At 37.0% G+C, this 20,597-nt stretch overlaps 1 protein-coding gene and 2 long non-coding RNA genes across 3 annotated transcripts; 1 reads left to right on the forward strand and 2 right to left on the reverse strand.

Moving 5' to 3' along the window:
- The first annotated feature begins 829 nt into the window (after positions 1-829).
- On the forward strand, positions 830-12,653 carry LOC126605874 (uncharacterized). The gene is made up of 2 exons (XR_007617057.1): positions 830-1,334; positions 12,409-12,653. It is a non-coding gene; the product is annotated as an uncharacterized LOC126605874 (long non-coding RNA).
- Positions 890-2,134, reverse strand: LOC126605876 (uncharacterized). The gene is made up of 2 exons (XR_007617058.1): positions 1,524-2,134; positions 890-1,432 (listed from the first exon to the last, which is right to left on the reverse strand). It is a non-coding gene; the product is annotated as an uncharacterized LOC126605876 (long non-coding RNA).
- A 440-nt stretch (positions 12,654-13,093) lies between the features above and the next one.
- LOC126605873 (kinesin-like protein KIN-14R) lies at positions 13,094-19,512 on the reverse strand. The gene is made up of 19 exons (XM_050273321.1): positions 19,208-19,512; positions 18,762-19,060; positions 18,467-18,638; positions 18,298-18,368; positions 18,030-18,213; positions 17,780-17,889; positions 17,601-17,700; positions 17,444-17,530; positions 17,198-17,374; positions 16,793-17,066; positions 16,374-16,535; positions 16,025-16,240; positions 15,906-15,943; positions 15,450-15,613; positions 15,078-15,329; positions 14,918-14,983; positions 14,405-14,479; positions 13,843-13,905; positions 13,094-13,753 (listed from the first exon to the last, which is right to left on the reverse strand). The coding sequence occupies exons 1-19, from the start codon at positions 19,401-19,403 to the stop codon at positions 13,277-13,279; spliced, it is 3,183 nt and encodes a 1,060-aa protein (XP_050129278.1). The 5' UTR covers positions 19,404-19,512; the 3' UTR covers positions 13,094-13,276.
- Between the last annotated feature and the right edge of the window lie 1,085 nt (positions 19,513-20,597).

Here is a 20,597-nt window from a genome sequence, read left to right on the forward strand (position 1 = left end):
TACATGAAAGAAATGAAATGTTGTTGATTTTATAATGCATATGCCACTTAGTACTATGGTTTAGTGGTCTATTGATATTCATCTTCACTTGTAAGTTACGTCCTAAGTTTGAATCTCATAAATGATTCTCTCCACTCCATAGTATAAATATATTCATTATATCAAGGATTCAGTACCTAAAACATGTAACATTTTAGTGCCATTCCAAATTGGTCTCAATCTTTTTAAACATTCCAAACAAATACCTAACCTATTAAAACGGTCACATCTATTGAGCCTCAGTTCATTTTTCTGTTAAATGTACAATGGCAACAAGGGGACCCACTTTTTAGCTTACTTGGACATTAAAATAATAATAAAAATAACTTTATAAAAAAGACATGAAGATGAAATAAATAAACAAATTCACAAATAAAATGAAAAAAAAAAGAAGATCGGGAATATCAAGTGAGTCGTGAAGATGGTTGTGGCCGCATCATGGCAGTCCATACCATTTCAGCAACCTCCATGACCTTCTTCTCAGTGTTGGTCGACTGAATTGTAAGGTGGAGTTGGTGGTTGTGCATTGGGTTTGGAGGTGATGGCCTGATGGGGGAGGTGGTGGTAGTAGGTGGAAGCCATGCTTCTATGACCTTTTATTGGTTTTGAAGACAAAATAAGCATTGTTATTTAACATAACTTTAATTAGGGCTTACCAGATGTGACAATTTCAATAGGTTGAGTGCTTGTTTGAAAAGAATATTTGTAAATCAATTTTTTTTTTTCACTCAAACTTTTTTTCTCCATTAGAGAAAATGAAAGAATTTCTAAACCAATAAAAAATTCAAAATTTATAAAAAAAATTTGAAATAAAATAAACAAACGCACTGTGAAACCCCACCCCCAAATAAATTGTAAATTTTACATTTTATTTTAACAATTTATGAAATGATGATCTTGTCCCTTATCCTTACCCAATCCAGATCCTCTTTTTAGATTCTCCTCCTCTCTCTACTTGCCACGTGGCACCACCCTAACTCACTCCTTCATTCTCTCTCTTCTCCTCGAACCCTCTCTCAACTCACTCACTCTCTTTCCCTCTCTCGGACAAACTCTTTCACTCTCCCCGATTTACACACACGCACCCATTCGCACACCCATACCCACCGGCGACGATCACACCATCACCAACCTCGCGAGGCTTCTCTATCTATCTCTCTCTCTCTCTCTCTCTCTCTCTCTATCACCTCTGTTAAGCACCAAGGGAACTGGTGCAGAGCTTAGAGACTCCGATGAGCCCCGTGGGTTTCGAGCAAAGATCTGGCCACCTCCTGCCATTTCATGACGAATCTCAGGTACTTATCTCTCCCTCTCCTCTCTACCTTCGTTTTGATAGTTAGATCAAAAGGTCGGGTGGCCAATCAACGTTGACTGGAGCTCGGAAGGCTCCGACCTTCTTCCTCTCCTCTCTACCTTCGTTTTGATAGTTAGATCAAAAGGTCGGGTGGCCAATCAACGTTGACTGGAGCTCGGAAGGCTCCGACCTTCTTCCTTGGTGAGAAACGGGTCGGTTGACCCAAACCTAGAAGCCCAAGTCCCCTATTCCAGAGTTTTGGGCTGGTTTACAAAGCCTAACCCATTTACAAACCCAAACCTTTTTGGACTAAGGCCTTCGGGCTTCGCCAATTCGGGCCTCCAACCCGTTTAGCCCTAAACCCAAACCCCTTTTATTTAAACCCCAAAACCATTTATCTTGGGCTGGGCTTTCAAGCCCAAGGCCTAATAGAACCCAAACCCAAAACTCGCCGTGAGAATCGGGCCTTTGGCCCGTTAACCCTAGGCCCATGAGGCCTAAACCCTTAAGCCTAGAAACCGTTTAGCCCAACCTAGAGAACCCAGGAACCCCAGGCCGTGCGTGAAGGTGCGTGGGCCTGCGTGTGAAGGGCCTTTTGTACTGGCGCGTGTCACGGCGGTGCCGACGAATTTTCTGACCAACTTTCTCGGTGACCCACAACAACGTGTGGCAGCGCGTGGGGGTACCTGAAGTCCCCCTTGATGTTTTTCGATGTCTTGAATCCGTTTATGACGTCCGTATCGTTTGAGTATAGTTTTATTAATTGGACCCTTTATGTGCTTAGGTGCAATTATTAGAGGCGATTCCTGTTGGAAATGTGCCCTAAAGCCAATCATGTGATGATACTTTACGGACATTTCACATGTTAAACTAATCTAGTTTTACATATAAAGGGCATACATTATTGTTTGAGCCGTCTCATATAAATGTTATATGCTTAAACGATAAAGTCCAAGGAATATGTGATTGGGAGAATGTAATCTAATGAAGTTAGATTCATGAGAGCATTCTTTCGTAGACACATCCTAAACGTTCCTGATCATAGGATTGTCAATTGGGCGTTGACAGTCCGTTAAGATCAGTACGTACTATGTCTTCTCTCAGGGAGAGTGATTAGTCTCGAGTCATTGGTATGTGTGACATCAAGACAAGTACGTAGGTGCTCAATAGAGAATGAGTTCACTGAACGTGATCAACGAAGAGTTCTTATATTCCATGTCACATGAGAACTCATGGTTGGGATAATGCAAAGTAGTCCTTTGACCTGAGGCATCACAGTTGTCTTGTGGTTAAGTCCTTGATCTTTGATTATGTCAAAGTCACCCCCTCGGGGTGTCCACGGCATCGTTGGGGTTAAGCCACTTAGCTATGGAGACAAGTGAATGCGCAACAAGGGATCTCTAACCTTCAAACAGTTGAGGGAGAATACTCTATGATATGATTTGGAATCTCTGGCCAGAGTATGAATGAGATTAGGGAATGCGTTCCAAATCACATTCAAGGAAATCATATAAGCACATGAATCACATTGGATAGTAGACATGAATAAATAAACTATCATACCAAACAATGTGGTCAAGAGTATTAGATTAGAGAAGGACCGTATTGCATTTGTAATCCCAAACTGAATAGGTTCTCTATCCTCTTCTGATTAGCTTGGGTAACCATGATATGCTGCTAGGTGTCACTCATGGTTTGTGGAAGCCCTAAACGTGTGTAATCACTAAAGGGAGAATTGAAAATAGTTTCAATTCACAATCGATGTAAAATGGTTTTAATCGCCCACTACCTCGCTAAAATGAACCTAATGGATCGCACACCATAAAAGGTAGAGATTGGAGATTAAACGGAAATGAGTAAGAATGATTAAATGGTTTAATCATTTATTTATGGCAAGGATTAATTAATATGTTAATTAATCAAACGAATAAGTTCGTTAAAGACTTCGGGATAGTTTTGGACCTTAAGGCCCAATGGGCTTCGAACGTCAAGCCCATTAACTTAAGTTGTACGACAATTTAATGAATAAAGATTCATTAAGGCCCAAAAGCCCAAATCTCTCTATATGTCCGGCCATGAAGATGAATTAGGGTTTTTTGGTTGTTTAGGTCACTTAAAGAAGTGACTATATAAATGACTTTATAGCCAAATATTCATGAAGTGAAAAAGGGTTTATTTTGGGGGAAAATTGGTGAGAATTGTCTCTCCATTTTCTCTCTAAAGAAGCTAACACCTTGGAGGGTACATCTAGCAATCCTACTACTCCAAGGTCACTCATTTCTTCTACAATCAAACCTTGGTGAAGAGACTTAGAGGTTCCCTATTTTGGGAACTTGGAGAAACCTATTCTTCCATCCAAATCCATGGATCTAAGAAGCAAGGAATGAAGGCCCCTATCTCTTTGGGTGATTAGCCTTTGCTTATGCAAAGAGGAATCTACAAAGGTATTAATTTCAACTCACTTTGTTTTGAGTTGATTATTGGTTCACCAATCTACTAGGCTTTGAATTTCATGGGTAATGTTTTGTTTTTGAATGCATACAAGCATGATTCCGCCTTTAATTTGTTAATTGCATGCTATAGATGTTATTCAAATGAACATGTTTTTCAAAATAAATCCTTCAAGTGGTATCAGAGCCTAGGTCTAGTAGTTGGTGAATCCTTTTGGGTTTTGTAGTTCATAAGTTTATGATTTAAAAGTTGTAATTGTTACAAGCTTTATTCTTGCTTCTTTGAATGTAAATTTTGTTTGAAAATTTGCCATCTCAAATGTTGTAGATGTAGTTCATATGAGGATGAATATTGGAGCTAAAATTTGGTGCCATGATTTTAGGGATTTTCGGCCAAATCCAAAGGGTGATTTTTTGGGTTCATGTTTGTCTTGTTAAAATGGTTTTAAGGTGACTTTTGGAACCCCTAAGTACCCTAGGATGTTAGCCTCATTTTGAATGATGAAAATTTGAGTTTTATGGCTTGAAAACATTCATAGAGCTCTTATGGGTTTTCATGGATGTTCTTCATTGTTCTTGATGTTCTTGCCAAGAACAAAAAGGTTTTGTGTTTTGATTCAAAGTTTTGAATATTTCATAAAGTTTATGTTATATGTTTTTCAAATGATTTATCATGTATTTAAAGTGTTAAATATTTGTATAAATGATGATGGAAACATCAATCATCAAAACATATATTATTTTTATGAAAGTATTTAAAGTGTTAAATATTTGTATAAATGATGAAAGAAATATCAATCATCAAAACATATATTATTTTTATGAAAGGTGAAAGCACTACTTGATTGTTTTTGACAAAACTAATAAATCAAAACACCCACCACTCCTTTTTATCCCTAAAAACCGGCCACCCTAATAAAATAGGGTATTTTTGGGGCTTTTATGCAATTACATAAAGTTTTGATACTTTTGTGTATTTGTACTTTGACCCGAAAGTTTACGTTTTGACGTTAAGGCCTAAAAACGCTAAAGGACAAATTGTTTTGCTCCTTTAATGAAGTTTTGAATTTATTTAAATTTTGGGTTCTAGTTGTATTTACATGAAGTAGTGACTTTTGTGTTTTTACAAAGTGACCCCAAAAGTTTATGTTTTCGCAATATGGCCCAAAAAGTTGTGGTTATTGCATGATGGCCCAAATAGGATGAGAACAAAATTGTTTTGTCTCTTTAAATGAGAATTGGATTTTCATTTTGTTTAGCTCCACTTAAATCAATTTTATGGATACAAAAACCAAATGAAAATGTTGCATTCAATTAATTAGTTAAAGCGTTAATTAATTAAAGGAAGATTATGAACCTAAGCCTAATATAATTGAGCTATGTGAAAGGCGTTTCAAATTTGTTTGAACCATGGGAATGTGTAGATTAGATTTTGGTTGTAATTTGATTTGATCAAATGTTGTAAAAGGGCATAAGTCCTTCTTTACTTTAAGGTAATTTGTTTTATGCAAATGTTGTAATGAGCATAAGCTCATCCTTTACTTTGAAGTATTTCTTTCTTGCTTTATATGATATGCATGAAAATGAAGTAATTGGGTCCAACGCCCCTAAGACAACACGCCTTAATGTGATTAAACGCGTAACTAAAATCAATCTCCATCCCTAGACCGAGATTCAACACAAGGCTCGTGTTGAATCTAAACAAAGGTTCATAGTCATCCTAAGGCCCTAAGGCAACTATATAGTTCATCAAATGAATGCAAACCTTATGTTAGTAGTAACATATACTCTTGCTTTAAAAACCGTTTTAAAAGCATAGTGGGAGTATTATGTACAACTAAAACAATCATATGGACCAATAGTTGTAATAGGACCAAAATTGTTTTAATAGAGATTAAAATGTATATTGATATGTGATGAGACCTAAAACCCTCAACCAAACCATTATTAAGTTGATAAGTGGAGAGTGCTTTGAACACTCTTTCGTGGCCTTCCACCGTGGTAGGCTTCAATCGTTTGTGACTCATACACCGTATTCGTCCAGTTCTGGGGTTGCAAAGTATGTGCTTACATTCAGGAGAAGCCTATAAACATATGATGAAGTGAAAGGTAGGCAACGAGTGTGGCCAATATGGAGTTCTTCTGAGGCCATTCTTGAACCCCTACTTGAACTAGCATGGTGGGAATGACTTAACTAAGTGCAATGGTGCCAATATGGAGTTCTTTTGAGGCATCATTCTCTAGAGGCCAGACGAGATGGGTACTTGCATTAGTTGCAAATGAGTAAGCGTACTCTCTCATTATTATTGTTGCTAGCCAATATGGAGTTCTTCTGAGGTGGGCTTGGTAATAGTGAGCCTCCCATAACCTACTAAGAGTTTCATCCAAAACTCTCGAATTCCAATGAGGGATATGGAATTTGCCAAAAATAGTGGGTGGTGCTATTTGATTTAAAGACCCGAATCAAATGGCTTAAAATCAATCAATTTATATTCGTTATGTATTTGTTTACCAATATATTTGCAAACGCTATCCAACACTTGACAAAACCGAATGTTTTAGTTTCCGGACTTAGGTACCACAATCCCAAAGAATGTCTTAAAAGGATTGCATATGTATCTAAGTAGTCTCATCCTCATAATCTTACTATTGATAATGTATCATTAGAAGAATATGTTAGAAAAGGTCTATCATAAAGAGGACAACACTTTTAAATGTCATAATTCTTCAATTACAATTTGTTGTATGAAGAAATAGGAGTTGCTTTGAACAACTCTTAGTCAATGCAAACACTTAGTGCTTGTTTCTTTGTTAAATGAACAAAGAACTTGAGAAGAAAGCACAAAGGCATGAATACATTATGTGCCATGATTCTTCACTTACAAATTGTTGTATGAAGAAATGAGAGTTGCCTTGTACAACTCTTAAAGGTTTGTAATTATGTTTAGAACATAATGGTTGATTGACAAAAATAATCCATTAACATGGACTTATGATGATTTTGAATCATAAAATGTTGAAGTGATAAACCACTTAACGAGACGGAAACTAGGCAAGGACTTCACCTTTGTTTCCCTATCCTAATCGTTCACTAAGTTTATTGTAAACTATGTAGTGAAAAATAACCACATGCTCTCCAAAATGTTTGATGTGTATAACACAATTGAAAAAGGTTTCAAGAGAGATAGTGGGAGTTTAGGGACCATGACTAATGTAGTCAAAGGTGAAAGTCAAATAAAGAAGATAAAAAACTCCAAGGGAACAAACTTTCTTTATGAAAGGATGGACATTGGAAGGGGTATTTGCAAGAAATGTCTTGCAAGTGTCAAGAACACACATTTCGAAGGTGTTGTAAATTGTTCTTGAATAGTTCAAAACAGTTGGTTCTTCTACTTGAATGTATGATTCCGTATTAGTAACTATGTTTTACAAATCGTTGTAAAAGTGTGACTAATAAGAAGTAGAAGATATATGAGAGAAGAAAAGGTGCTTCACATACGGAACGTGAATAAGATATAGATCTCTGCGAAAGCAGATAGTACTTACTTCCTCATATGAACTACCAAAGAAATTGGATTATAGTAATCTAATTGATTGTCTCTATAGTATAGATGATATGGTAGTGTTAACTGTTTAGAATATAATGATGCTTAAAACCCAAAAGGTTGCAAGGTAGTGACTAATCCCAACTAAATTGTGATACCTCTAAAACATAAGTTACGAGTTGGTGAAACAAGGATGCTTTGGATCGTTAGATCCGGATCCAATACCTTCTTGTTAAAATTGTATAGAAGCGAAATGTTCGAATCTTTATTCTTTTGGAAAGAAGAAAGAATCACAAAGTTGTTGAGGTTAATTCACTTAAATGTTAGTGGCACTTGTCCACAAACATAATATTACTCATGTTGAATAACATTCACCGAAGATCACTCTCGGTTGGACTATAGTTTATTTTGAATAAACACAAGTCCGAATACTTTGTAAAATGTTTCAAAGAATTCAAGTAATGTAAGTTGATGAGTAAGACATCTAAAGTATTTACCTCCTTAGATTTGATCCAAGGAAAGGTAACACTTTAGATAAGTTTCCTTGAAAGATATCAAGGAAAATAGCATCATAAGATAATGTATTTCTCCATTAGGAGAAGAACGAACTTGAATAAGATTTAGTTCGTTAAATGTTATCTATTACCCATATATAGGATATATACTTCTAAAACAATATGATTGTCAATGAGAAGATCTTCCAATATTTTCATGACTCCATAAGATGTAGTTGGAAAAGAAAGACAAATCTTAAGCATGTTAAAGATTTGGGGTTGTGTGCTAATAAGCAATATTTGTTTGATAACAATCTTGTAGGATATCCTTAAAATAACTTTTGGATATCGCTTCTATAAACCAACTAACAAATGTTGTTTTGTTGGGTAGTTCATTGTAATTCTACAATGTGATTTGCCTAAAAGCAAATGAACGAGAGATAGAACTCAAAGAATGGGTTCTTTGAGAGACAAGATAGTAATCAACAAATATAACAACCTAGTTCCTATACCACAAGCTCCAAGGTAGTCGATAAGAATGAAAATCCTTATGACTACATTGAGTGCATATACGATATATACTCAAGGAAATGGCAAAGTACCATTTGACTCGAAATAATGAAACCTTCATAGCTAATTGGTAGCTTAAGGTAACTACAATCAAAGAGAATGGTTGACTTTGAAGAAACCATCTTTGAGATAGGCTTGGTTTCAATTAATTCGAAGATTGCTAGCTACAACTAAAATGGTGATTCAATGTTTTGACATAATATGGGTTTCCGAAACCATTATTAAGATAGTCTTGATAATATATGTCCAAAACTATAAATCACAAGACATGTAAGTTGTAGAGATCCATCCATCATGGATCTTAGCAAGTTAGTGGGAGCTATTTGCATTTTATGAGGAAAAAGGATCAAATCGTTTGATTTCTCATCAAGATGTAAATGAATCTTTTGTTTACGAGTTTTACAAAAGATTAGTGGGAGTTAATCATGTTCCTAAAATTTAAGTATATATGATATATTAATTTTGGAAATGAAAAGAATACTTCTTCGTTAAAGTTATGACTTTAATACATTATATGAAGATAGAATGTATATGGGAGATATAGTCTATATACATGGGATGGAAATCTATAATGATATATTTCATGATATAATTGGATTATATCAATCCCTAATAATAGACAATGGATGCTAGGAAGTTTCTCATATGATGATAAACTTCAATAAGAAGGACGATTCTAGTGAGACTAGCAAGTTGCCCTTCTCAAAGGGAACGTACCCTTTGACTCCCATAAAAAAAAATGCGTAAATTGAATCCTTTATGCATAAGCAGAAAGGTGATTTATGTATTTCATATTGTATGAAAAACATTGATATGAGTTGTACCTAGAACGGTACAAGACGATATCAGTGCAAGCCCAGGATCAGAACCGTGGCAACTGTCAAGTGAGTCCTTAAGTATTTAAGAAATACTTAAGGATAGATTCCTCAAAGAATGAGGAGGAATTAGAGTAACGTAATGGAAGCGTAAATGTATTAGATTATGAATCTGATCCATCATTGGATGTTTCTTCATTATGAATGAAGAGATAAACAAATATCTCTTTATTATGACTAAAGAGATATTTGGATGGAAACATTAAAGTAATGACTTTAGTGTGTTCCATTATGAATGCAAGATATATTGCCATATAGAAGTTTACAACAATGTTGTTTGGATGGGAAAGTTCATTTATGAACTCTCTATTCGATTCCAACCATAAAGTGTATGACACTAATGGGGCGATAGCTCAAGCCTGGGAATCAAGGTCTCATCAAGATCCGAACACAAATGAGAGACTGAACCACATGATTGAGAATCATGTATAATGGTGACGTCGTTATTTTCAAGGTTGCTTCTGTGGATAACACATATAGATATCCACTGTCTAGGCCTACTATTCAGCCATTTATGAAATGACTACAGAAGAGGTATCATCAAGATGACCTAGATGATTGGCTCTAGTGCAAGTGGGAGATTGTTGGAAATGTGCCCTAAAGCCAATCATGTGATGATACTTTACGGACATTTCACATGTTAAACTAATCTAGTTTTACATATAAAGGGCATACATTATTGTTTGAGCCGTCTCATATAAATGTTATATGCTTAAACGATAAAGTCCAAGGAATATGTGATTGGGAGAATGTAATCTAATGAAGTTAGATTCATGAGACCATTCTTTCGTAGACACATCCTAAACGTTCCTGATCATAGGATTGTCAATTGGGCGTTGACAGTCCGTTAAGATCAGTACGTACTATGTCTTCTCTCAGGGAGAGTGATTAGTCTCGAGTCATTGGTATGTGTGACATCAAGACAAGTACGTAGGTGCTCAATAGAGAATGAGTTCACTGAACGTGATCAACGAAGAGTTCTTATATTCCATGTCACATGAGAACTCATGGTTGGGATAATGCAAAGTAGTCCTTTGACCTGAGGCATCACAGTTGTCTTGTGGTTAAGTCCTTGATCTTTGATTATGTCAAAGTCACCCCCTCGGGGTGTCCACGGCATCGTTGGGGTTAAGCCACTTAGCTATGGAGACAAGTGAATGCGCAACAAGGGATCTCTAACCTTCAAACAGTTGAGGGAGAATACTCTATGATATGATTTGGAATCTCTGGCCAGAGTATGAATGAGATTAGGGAATGCGTTCCAAATCACATTCAAGGAAATCATATAAGCACATGAATCACATTGGATAGTAGACATGAATAAATAAACTATCATACCAAACAATGTGGTCAAGAGTATTAGATTAGAGAAGGACCGTATTGCATTTGTAATCCCAAACTGAATAGGTTCTCTATCCTCTTCTGATTAGCTTGGGTAACCATGATATGCTGCTAGGTGTCACTCATGGTTTGTGGAAGCCCTAAACGTGTGTAATCACTAAAGGGAGAATTGAAAATAGTTTCAATTCACAATCGATGTAAAATGGTTTTAATCGCCCACTACCTCGCTAAAATGAACCTAATGGATCGCACACCATAAAAGGTAGAGATTGGAGATTAAACGGAAATGAGTAAGAATGATTAAATGGTTTAATCATTTATTTATGGCAAGGATTAATTAATATGTTAATTAATCAAACGAATAAGTTCGTTAAAGACTTCGGGATAGTTTTGGACCTTAAGGCCCAATGGGCTTCGAACGTCAAGCCCATTAACTTAAGTTGTACGACAATTTAATGAATAAAGATTCATTAAGGCCCAAAAGCCCAAATCTCTCTATATGTCCGGCCATGAAGATGAATTAGGGTTTTTTGGTTGTTTAGGTCACTTAAAGAAGTGACTATATAAATGACTTTATAGCCAAATATTCATGAAGTGAAAAAGGGTTTATTTTGGGGGAAAATTGGTGAGAATTGTCTCTCCATTTTCTCTCTAAAGAAGCTAACACCTTGGAGGGTACATCTAGCAATCCTACTACTCCAAGGTCACTCATTTCTTCTACAATCAAACCTTGGTGAAGAGACTTAGAGGTTCCCTATTTTGGGAACTTGGAGAAACCTATTCTTCCATCCAAATCCATGGATCTAAGAAGCAAGGAATGAAGGCCCCTATCTCTTTGGGTGATTAGCCTTTGCTTATGCAAAGAGGAATCTACAAAGGTATTAATTTCAACTCACTTTGTTTTGAGTTGATTATTGGTTCACCAATCTACTAGGCTTTGAATTTCATGGGTAATGTTTTGTTTTTGAATGCATACAAGCATGATTCCGCCTTTAATTTGTTAATTGCATGCTATAGATGTTATTCAAATGAACATGTTTTTCAAAATAAATCCTTCAATTCCATCCTTCCTATTTTGTACGACTCTTCGATGACGGAGTATCTATGAGTGGACCCCTACTAAAATGCATGTTTTAATAGTAGAAATGCATACAGGAAAATCATGATTTAATGGTAACGTTTTATAAGTAAATTGGATTTACATTATATGATTATCATGCTTTACTGAGAATATTTTGGAATACCATACTTTATCGAACTATTTTTCTTTGTAGTATATATGATGGATGACTATATACTATTTATGAACATGTTTTTACACTTATTTATAGTATATATGATGGATGACTATATACTATGAAGATGTTTTTGAGATATATGTACTTATGTTGGAAAGATTATATTCAATGTTTTGTGCGTGTCTAATGGTCATTGTTTTGGCTTTGGGCCGAGGGAGATATATGTATATGGCTTCGAGGCGAAGGAGATATATGTAGATGGCTTCAGGCCGAGAGATATATGCAATGGCTTCAGGTCGAGAAATATAGTGCCTATGGGCGATTTGATACCACTATGTAACACACTATATATGATGTATGGTTTATGAAGGTTTTATGGCATGCTAGGGTTTTCAGAAAACCTATTACATAATATGCTATTAAATTTCCATAAAACTTTGGGGGTTAGTATGTTGTTGAATAACTGTTTCAGTAATATATATATATATATATATATATATATATATATATATATATATATATATCAACTTGGTCCACTCATGTTTGTTTTGCGCCCCTTTAGGACATAGGAACGAGGCTTACAATTCGAGCTACGAGGCATTCCCCTACCAGTGATTTCGTGCCTTCATCTTTGCTTTGACATCATTGTAATAGCACCTTCCGTTGTATTCTGAATTAGATGTATGCTCTAAACATGTCATGCACTATCACTATCTTTATCATTGTTGGCAGTTGAATATTAGTATATTATTTTATGTAGTTCGAACGAAATTTATACGCATGATTTATATGTTCTCAGCATATGCATTCATTAAATGGCTTGCGTCACCCTTGGATGTCGGCTAGCACGTGGTCATCCCGATGTCCGAGGACATCGGGATCGTGGTGTGTCACGCACACATTACTCATTGAAACAGAATGTGTAATAAACACACATTATTCATGTGGGAGAATTAGATCCTAACGTGTAAGTTGCATGAGCCAACAAGAATATTGGATACATAAGCGTGGTGGAATGTTAGGATCTAGTTATCCCACATGAAAAGTATATAACATATTTTGTTCAATTTGCCACTTAAGCACTTAACACCTGTGCCAACGTGTGAATAGGGATTAGTTTGGGGGATTTTATGTAGTTGACCCAAAAACTAGATAGAGAAGATGCATATGACTACTTCAAAAGGTAGACCTCTTAGAGAAGAAAATCGTTGTACTAAATGAAAGAACGTAAAGTTATAAATCTCAGGTTAAGGGTTATGAGCATCGGAGAAAAAACCGAACTTCCATTCCAAAGATTGCTTGGACAATTGATATAGTGCAACAACTCATTGTTCTTTGTAACTCAAACCTTTACTGCTCATATGTAAAATCTCAAACATCTGGAGGATGTCAGAATATGGTCATGGAACATTTTTGAGGATGCCTTGTCTTTATCGTAACCAAGTCCTTGACCTGGAACCTGGAACCTGATCTCTATAGTTTTTGTTGCTCGGGTTCGAAGGGCCTGGTTTTTGACCAGTGGCTGCCGGTCTTGTTAAACTTCTTGTGATCCTGGACAGTGGTTTTTGGTCACCAGACTTGTCAGTGCTGGATTCGGCTGAGGACATCTTCCTATCAGCCAAAGTAGCTGGCAACATCACATTCTCATGACCTTTGCTGTGCAACTCTCTTCGTCTCCTCAACTCGCGAAGGGAGTCGGTTCCCTTGAGTAGGATGGACTCCCGGATTGTCATTTGGTTACTATCACTCAAGTTACTTAGCCTCAACGGGTCTATGTCACCAATAGTCTCTCTTCTCGGCCAGGATTTTCTGTCATTGGGGGTTGATGCAGCTGACTTGTTGCCACAAAATGTCGATATCACATGTTCTTGTTCTTTCTGTCTCAATTTCTCTTCAAGCTCTTTAACCTGGCAATATTTTAGGAGGAAAACATTACTCACTGGTATATCAATCTGTCAAGCACTTTTAATTGCAGAATGAAACTCATATAAAGAACCTTCACTTGCAGAGATCCCTTGTTGTTTTCCTCCGTTATCAGCCTTTTCTCGAGTTCTTGAACCTGCCACAATAAAAAAGCAGTAAATTAAAGATGTGGTCAATTTGCAGATGTGAACAAAATATGACATTTTATGATTTTTTTGGTCGAACAGAACTATAGCATTGAACCCCCAAGATAGGAACAAAATATGACATTTTCTGATTTCCTCAGTCGCAACTGAGTCATTCCAACTAGTACACATCAGCATATACACATAAATAAATCAAAGCCTAGTGTACTGCTACTGCAAATCTACATTACGAAGTACCTACCCATTATGAGACTGTATATGATATTGTATCACTGCTACTCGCAAAACAGTAAATAAAAAACGTGGGACTTACCATTTAGCTACAAAAGTAAGTAGTCTAGAAGAGAAAGACCATTTGGCAGGATAAACTTCTCTGTGAAATTTTATAACTAGGACGTGTGAAAGACCTAAAAGAATTTTTTGATAATTTGCATTGTGACATTAGAGAAAAATAAACTGAAGGTTACCCTTGGAATTTTTGAAAATTACCTTCCGCTGAAGTACGGCAGTATTGTGCTCATACTCTTGCGTTCTTTCTTTTAACTTGTTCTCGAGGTCCCTGACCTGTGTAGCATGAGCGAGAAGTCAAAGCTCAACAGATTTACAAGAGCCAAACTTCTGTTAGACGCATATCAGTCAGCATTTTTCTTTAATGAAATTCCTACCGTTTAGCATCTGACACAGGAACTAATTCTTAGTTGATGACAACCAATAGTTCAGACAGAGCTACAGTTGCTTCCCCTAAGTGTGAAGATGACTAATAAGTAGTACAACTCGTGTCACTCCGAATAACGGAGCCACATTACAGGACAAAGCGCTGCAATAACACTAGAAGTGTTATTAGAGCTTCCCTTCCCACAATATGCAAGTGGTGTAGCTAGAGCATTCTATCAAATGAAAGTCACAGATCATAAAAGCCTTATTTAGTCTATGATATTCGTGGTGGTCAAGGAAAACAGCTACGTCAAAATTATAGTTTTAGGTAGATTTCACTTCACATACCTTATTTTGAAGAACCATGGAATCTGCATGTTCCCGTTCTTTCAACTTGTCCTCAAGCTCTTTGACCTTTGGGTAAAACAGAAGCAATATGTTAGCCAACATAATTAAACCGTGCACAACAAAGGAACATGAAATTAACATAAATCATCTGCCAAGCAACCTTTTTGTGAAGATTCAAGCATGATTCTTTCTTTCCATTTGCTTCATCTGAAAGTTCCAACAACTGATTTTCCAGTTGTCTGCACACATCGGTCTTCACAGCAATCTGGCCTTCAAGTTCATTAATCTCTTCTTGTCGACTTCTAGACAGTTGAAACTCCTGTTTTGCTTTACCTTCTCGATTCTGCAAGTTCTCTTCTAATTTATGTAAATCATCATCTTTGGATTTCAACTCTTGCTTTAGCTTGTCAAGCTTCAAAACAAAATAAAAGAGTGGAAATTAGTAAAATCCACCATCTGTTAGTTGCTTCTTTAGTTGAAAGTTCTCTTCTAACTTGTGCAGAGCACCATCTTCGGCCTTCCCAAAACTTACCATTAGTTTTAACTTTTGAACCTCACCCGTATCTATTTGCTTCCTTGCAGGACCCAATTCAACACCTCGAACCCGTGTTGCAAAGTTAAGAGAACTTAGAGTCTCACTTACATCCTGCTCAGACGGGCTTATTTGGACAAACATTAGAGTTTTAGCATCACCACCTGTGACATGCCAAAAGAACTATATGATATTACACACTGATCTCTATATAAATAAGAAATTCCAACTTGATGCTTGTTTTAAAATTCTTTTATCAATTATCAGTTGACACACCAAGTCTTTAACATATCAATCCTCGCATTCGTGAGACCGTAATAAAAGTTGTTTCCCACTTCCTACTCTAAAGTTATAATAAGGATGTGATGTATAAAGATTGTGATGTACAAATGCTTCCGTTTCCTGGCATAATAACGGAGCATTCAATCTGCAAGCAACATTCAATTTCATGCTTACCCAAGGAGTCTTGAAGTAGATGTGTGAGCTTGGAATTCCTGCAAACACCAACACACACATCAGATTATAAAAGAATGGGATAGACAAATGTCAATACAAAAAAAAAAATAGAAACAAACCTGTATGGAATGTGGCTTCTTTTTGTTGCCAAAGCTGAGATGACATCCCCCAGAGCTGAAAGAGATCTATTGATGTTTTGAGCTTCCTTAAGGCGTTCCCCTTGAACTTCAGTTTTTGCTAGTCTCTCACTGCCAGCCAAATCCACAAGCCAAAGCTTGCTCATTGTGGACTCACCAGTGATCAAATTCTGAGCTTTTACCATGATGCAGAGTATGCTGACAGAAGATGGAATGAAGAACATCAACAAATATAATAAGCAATATTATAAAAGCCAACACAAGCACACCCTCTTTCTGTATGGATCAAAAGGTCAGACCAATATATGTAGATTAAACTAAGGTCAATTACCAATGAGATCGGCTGCTATGCTCGTTCACATTGTTTGATCCAACTGCCCTTGCACTGCTTCCAGCTTGCAGAACATTCCAAACCTCTTTAATGCTCTCAACTTTGGCTTCAACAATTCCAGGTATGTGATGAACACCTTCAGGAGCTTGCCTCATCTCCAACCTATAATGAAAAGAAAATTTCTTGTCAAATCGACAGTCTCTGCATGTTATAAGAACAAACCAAGCCGCATCTACACTATGCTAATAATTAAAAAATTTACTGGCTAATGGAACACTGTTGCTCAGGTGAGACCTCTGAGTTACAAACAAATCAAGCGGCATGTACACTACGCTAATAATCCAAATTTAATGGCTAACAACAAACTATTGCTTAGGTGAGATCTCTGAGTTGCACTAAATTGTACGAGTAAAACTTACCTTTTCGATGTCGGAGAGGCTGCTAGCAAGTCTCTGATTTGCTCATTAGAAACTTCAAGCACGCTAACAGATATGCTATATGTAAAAATTTCTTTCCTTTCCTCAGCGGTTTTAAACAACTGTTCCAAGGTCCTGTAATTGACCCCTCGATTAGTTTCAGAACCTTCCATCGTGAAAGTTTTTCCAGTCCCCGTTTGCCCATAGGCAAATATGCAAACATTATAACCATCTAACACTGAGGTTATCATTGGTGAAGCATCTGCAAATACATCAACTGTAACAAGACAAAACCTTAAGTCAACAAATTTTCGTGTGTAAAATCATTGACTGACCAGTTCCCCGTAATCAACTAATACACCAGGTTAAGTAAGGTAGAAAGTTTTTACTGTGGTGTATGCACAATACCTTGATCATCCTCTGGTGTGTAAACTCTGTCAAATCTGAACATCTTTTTAGTGGACCCACTAGTAAGTATCCCAAGTTCTCCATCCTTAGCTGCGTCAAATTTTACAACTGTTGCATGCCCAGCTAATAACTCATCCTTCCGCAATGGGCGACACCGACAAAACACCCGAATGTTCCCTGAAATGTACAGTTCAAGGTAAGAGCACCAACCAATTTGATTCACAACTACTAAGAAAAATATTGTACCTTTTGCCTCCTGCATTTGGTTATAAAGTACCTTCCTCTTTGCCTGCTCCTCATTGAACTTAAGCTTAAGTTCATCAGACTGTTCAACTAAAATATCCATAGTTTAATTAGATATATGGTTTCAGATAAATCTTATTTAACACTGATACAAACTTACCCATCGTTTGAATTGCAAGTACCATATTGTTGAATTCTGGAATTACATCAGTAAATTTGTGCACTTCAGAATAGAGTTGAGAATAGTCTTCCTTCATCAACTGCAAATTATTTTCAGTTCTATCTACCAAGGGGTCACTACATGAATTTGGAAATAATAAATGAAAATAGTGTACCTACCTTGACTTTACTTTCTAAATTGTCAGCAACTGCGGACCACAACCCCTTATCATGCTCATATCTAGTAGAAATATCTCTCAATTTTGCTTCAGCTTCGTCTCTAGCATGATCTGAAAAGGAACAAATGATAATCATAAGACTATATGTGATCCAATATAAATGTTCTAAAACCATCAGATTGACCGTAGCTCCCTTATGATACTCAAAAGTAAAGTATTAAACACTATTTCATAGTTGGATCTTGCCTTACCTAAGCAATGACTTTCATACAACTTGTTATCGAGTTCCATGGTGATATTCTGTAACTGTTTGTTTGCAGATGTCAGTGACATCCAGGCCTCATGGCATTCATCTGTCTTGAGCTGGAACTGTCTCTTCAGATCCTCTATCTTCTTTTCATACTTGGTTGTAAATTCCAACCTCATATATTTGTCCTGCAATTTTCATCAATTCAGAGGCAATGTAAAAGAAAAGTCAAGCGTTCCAATCTTCTTATATCAATTGAAGCTAAATCTAACCTGAGCAGATGAAATTTCTATCTCAGCAGCACAATTTTTACATACAAGATGTCCAAGTTTCATCTTTGATGCTGCATTCAAGTTATATAACACAAGGCATGAGTTTCGAGAGTAAGTTACATACAAATACATCTCATGTGGCCAACTAAAAGTAGAAATATGAATATACCAGGTACCGTAGCTTCCCGCTTTATACAAATTCCCCCAACAATTGGACTTCCATTAACTCCATCAAACCTTATCAAAATTGCCCCATCCTCCCCCACCGAAACTGCAACATCTACCAACTGTAGCGCCTTATTAGCTCCAACTATGGAATAGATATCAATTCCTGATAGAACCTGTTATCACACACCGAAAAACAGACCACTTCCAGAAATTACTAGTCAGCGAAATTATGCACGAATCAAAATTCATGTACCTAACAAACATGTTAGCAAACTATTTTAATTAGATTTACTTGCCTTCTCGTCCTGCATGAAGACATCAAACACTCTCATTCCTTTCGGACCATTCGTGTATACAATTTCCGCAAAGTGAAGATCCACGAAGTAATCTCCGGGAGACAGGTTCTCAAAACGGTACGAAAAATCCCCAAACCTTGCAGATTGATAAACAGATGACACATCACTGCCGTCAATGGTCTCGTTAGTTCTTAGAACATCACCTCCTTGAAAAAACCCGTCAGGCTCAACTCGAATCCCGGGATTTATGTTTTCCGTTACAGCCTCCCCTCCGGCATTCACAAATAACACAATGCTATCTGATTAAAGAGACAAATCAGTGTGGAATTATACACCAAGAAAAAAAGACCAACCAAATGCAAAATTATCAAACCCTAATTGTACAAATTGTGGTCAATTTATTTGATTAGTTTCCAAGAAATGAGCGAGTTGCGTTGGTTACAAACCTGAGCAAGTGGACTGAACAAACCCGGTTCGGACCAATCTCGAACCTCGCACACAGAGCGCGGAGAGGGTCGAGTCTTCGTCGTCAGCGACATGGCCACTGTCGATCGGTTTGGGGTGTGTTTCGAGGCCAAGAACGTTGCAAGACCAAGAACCAGGGAATTCAGCGTGGGAATCGGTGGGCTGTGCCTCTGCCATGAGAGAGAGATTTCAGTATGCTTCCTTTCACTGCTTCACAAATTTGAAATCTGAAATTAATCGACCGTTTGAGGGTTTGAAATCTCCGTCTCCTTCCTTTTACTGCTTCACAAATTTGAAATTTGAAATAATTGACCGTTTATTATTAAGCTCGCTCATTAGGCTTTTTTTTTTTTTTTTTTTTGAAAGAATTAGGCTTCTTTTTTTTCCCTAACGAGGCAAAACGATAAATTTGGTGGGTGGGCCTAGTAGTTTTTGCTATTGAACATAACCATCTCTAGGGATGGTTTCGGTTTGGGCCCCGAACTAAAAATTGGAATTTGATCTACTTCGGACTTTAGTATATGAGCTCAATGATTCATAAATCTGAATCACACAAATTGAATCAAACTATTCCCATTAACGACTGCGATTTCTTTTCCACACAAATGTGTGGCCCAGATTTGTGGATCCCTAGGCTTCGGACACTAAGGTTCGGAGTGGATCCAATTCCTTGGAAACCCAATCCCAAAGCCCGAACTGCAATTATCGGTTTGAAATCTTTGTCTGGATTTCAAACCGAAAGTCTTGGAATTCCAAAATTCGAGAACATCGAAATGTGTTTGGATTTCAGGTCGGGTTGGGAGTTAAACAGGGCTTTTTTTGGGCCAATTTTGAAGGTCCTGATGGGGTTTTAAATTATGAAGATGGGGTTCGAAGGAGGACAAAGGGACGATGATTTCCTCTCTTTCACGCCACGCTTGCATGTAGTGAAGATTTCCGATGCGCATTAGTCACTTATGTGATTGATGTCCTCGCCCATATCTTTGTTTGCTAATACAACTCGTTTCTTTCCGTCCTCACCCTGCTTGAGTTTAACCGCAGACGCTCAAGACTTTAACTCATTCAAACAGGTAAACTTGAACCAGAATCAAATGTAAAACTTGTGGGGATGTGGTGAGATTAAAGCATTGATTAACACTTAACCACGAATTATGGAGTTTCAATGGTAACTGCATATACGATTGAGCCGAGATAAATCAAGTAAATATCATAGTTAGGTGTCCTTTGGTGGAGGGTTAGAAGAAAAAGAATTGAACAAGCATGCTAATCAAGTCCAAACAGCAAAATTTGTTGCCTACTTGTTGGCTCCCTCCAACCTTCTAATCAGTGCGCATCCCCACTGCCACCAAAAGAAAAACAACTTGAGGTTTG

This window comes from Malus sylvestris, chromosome 15 (assembly GCF_916048215.2).
Source record: "Malus sylvestris chromosome 15, drMalSylv7.2, whole genome shotgun sequence".
NCBI lineage: Eukaryota > Viridiplantae > Streptophyta > Magnoliopsida > Rosales > Rosaceae > Malus > Malus sylvestris.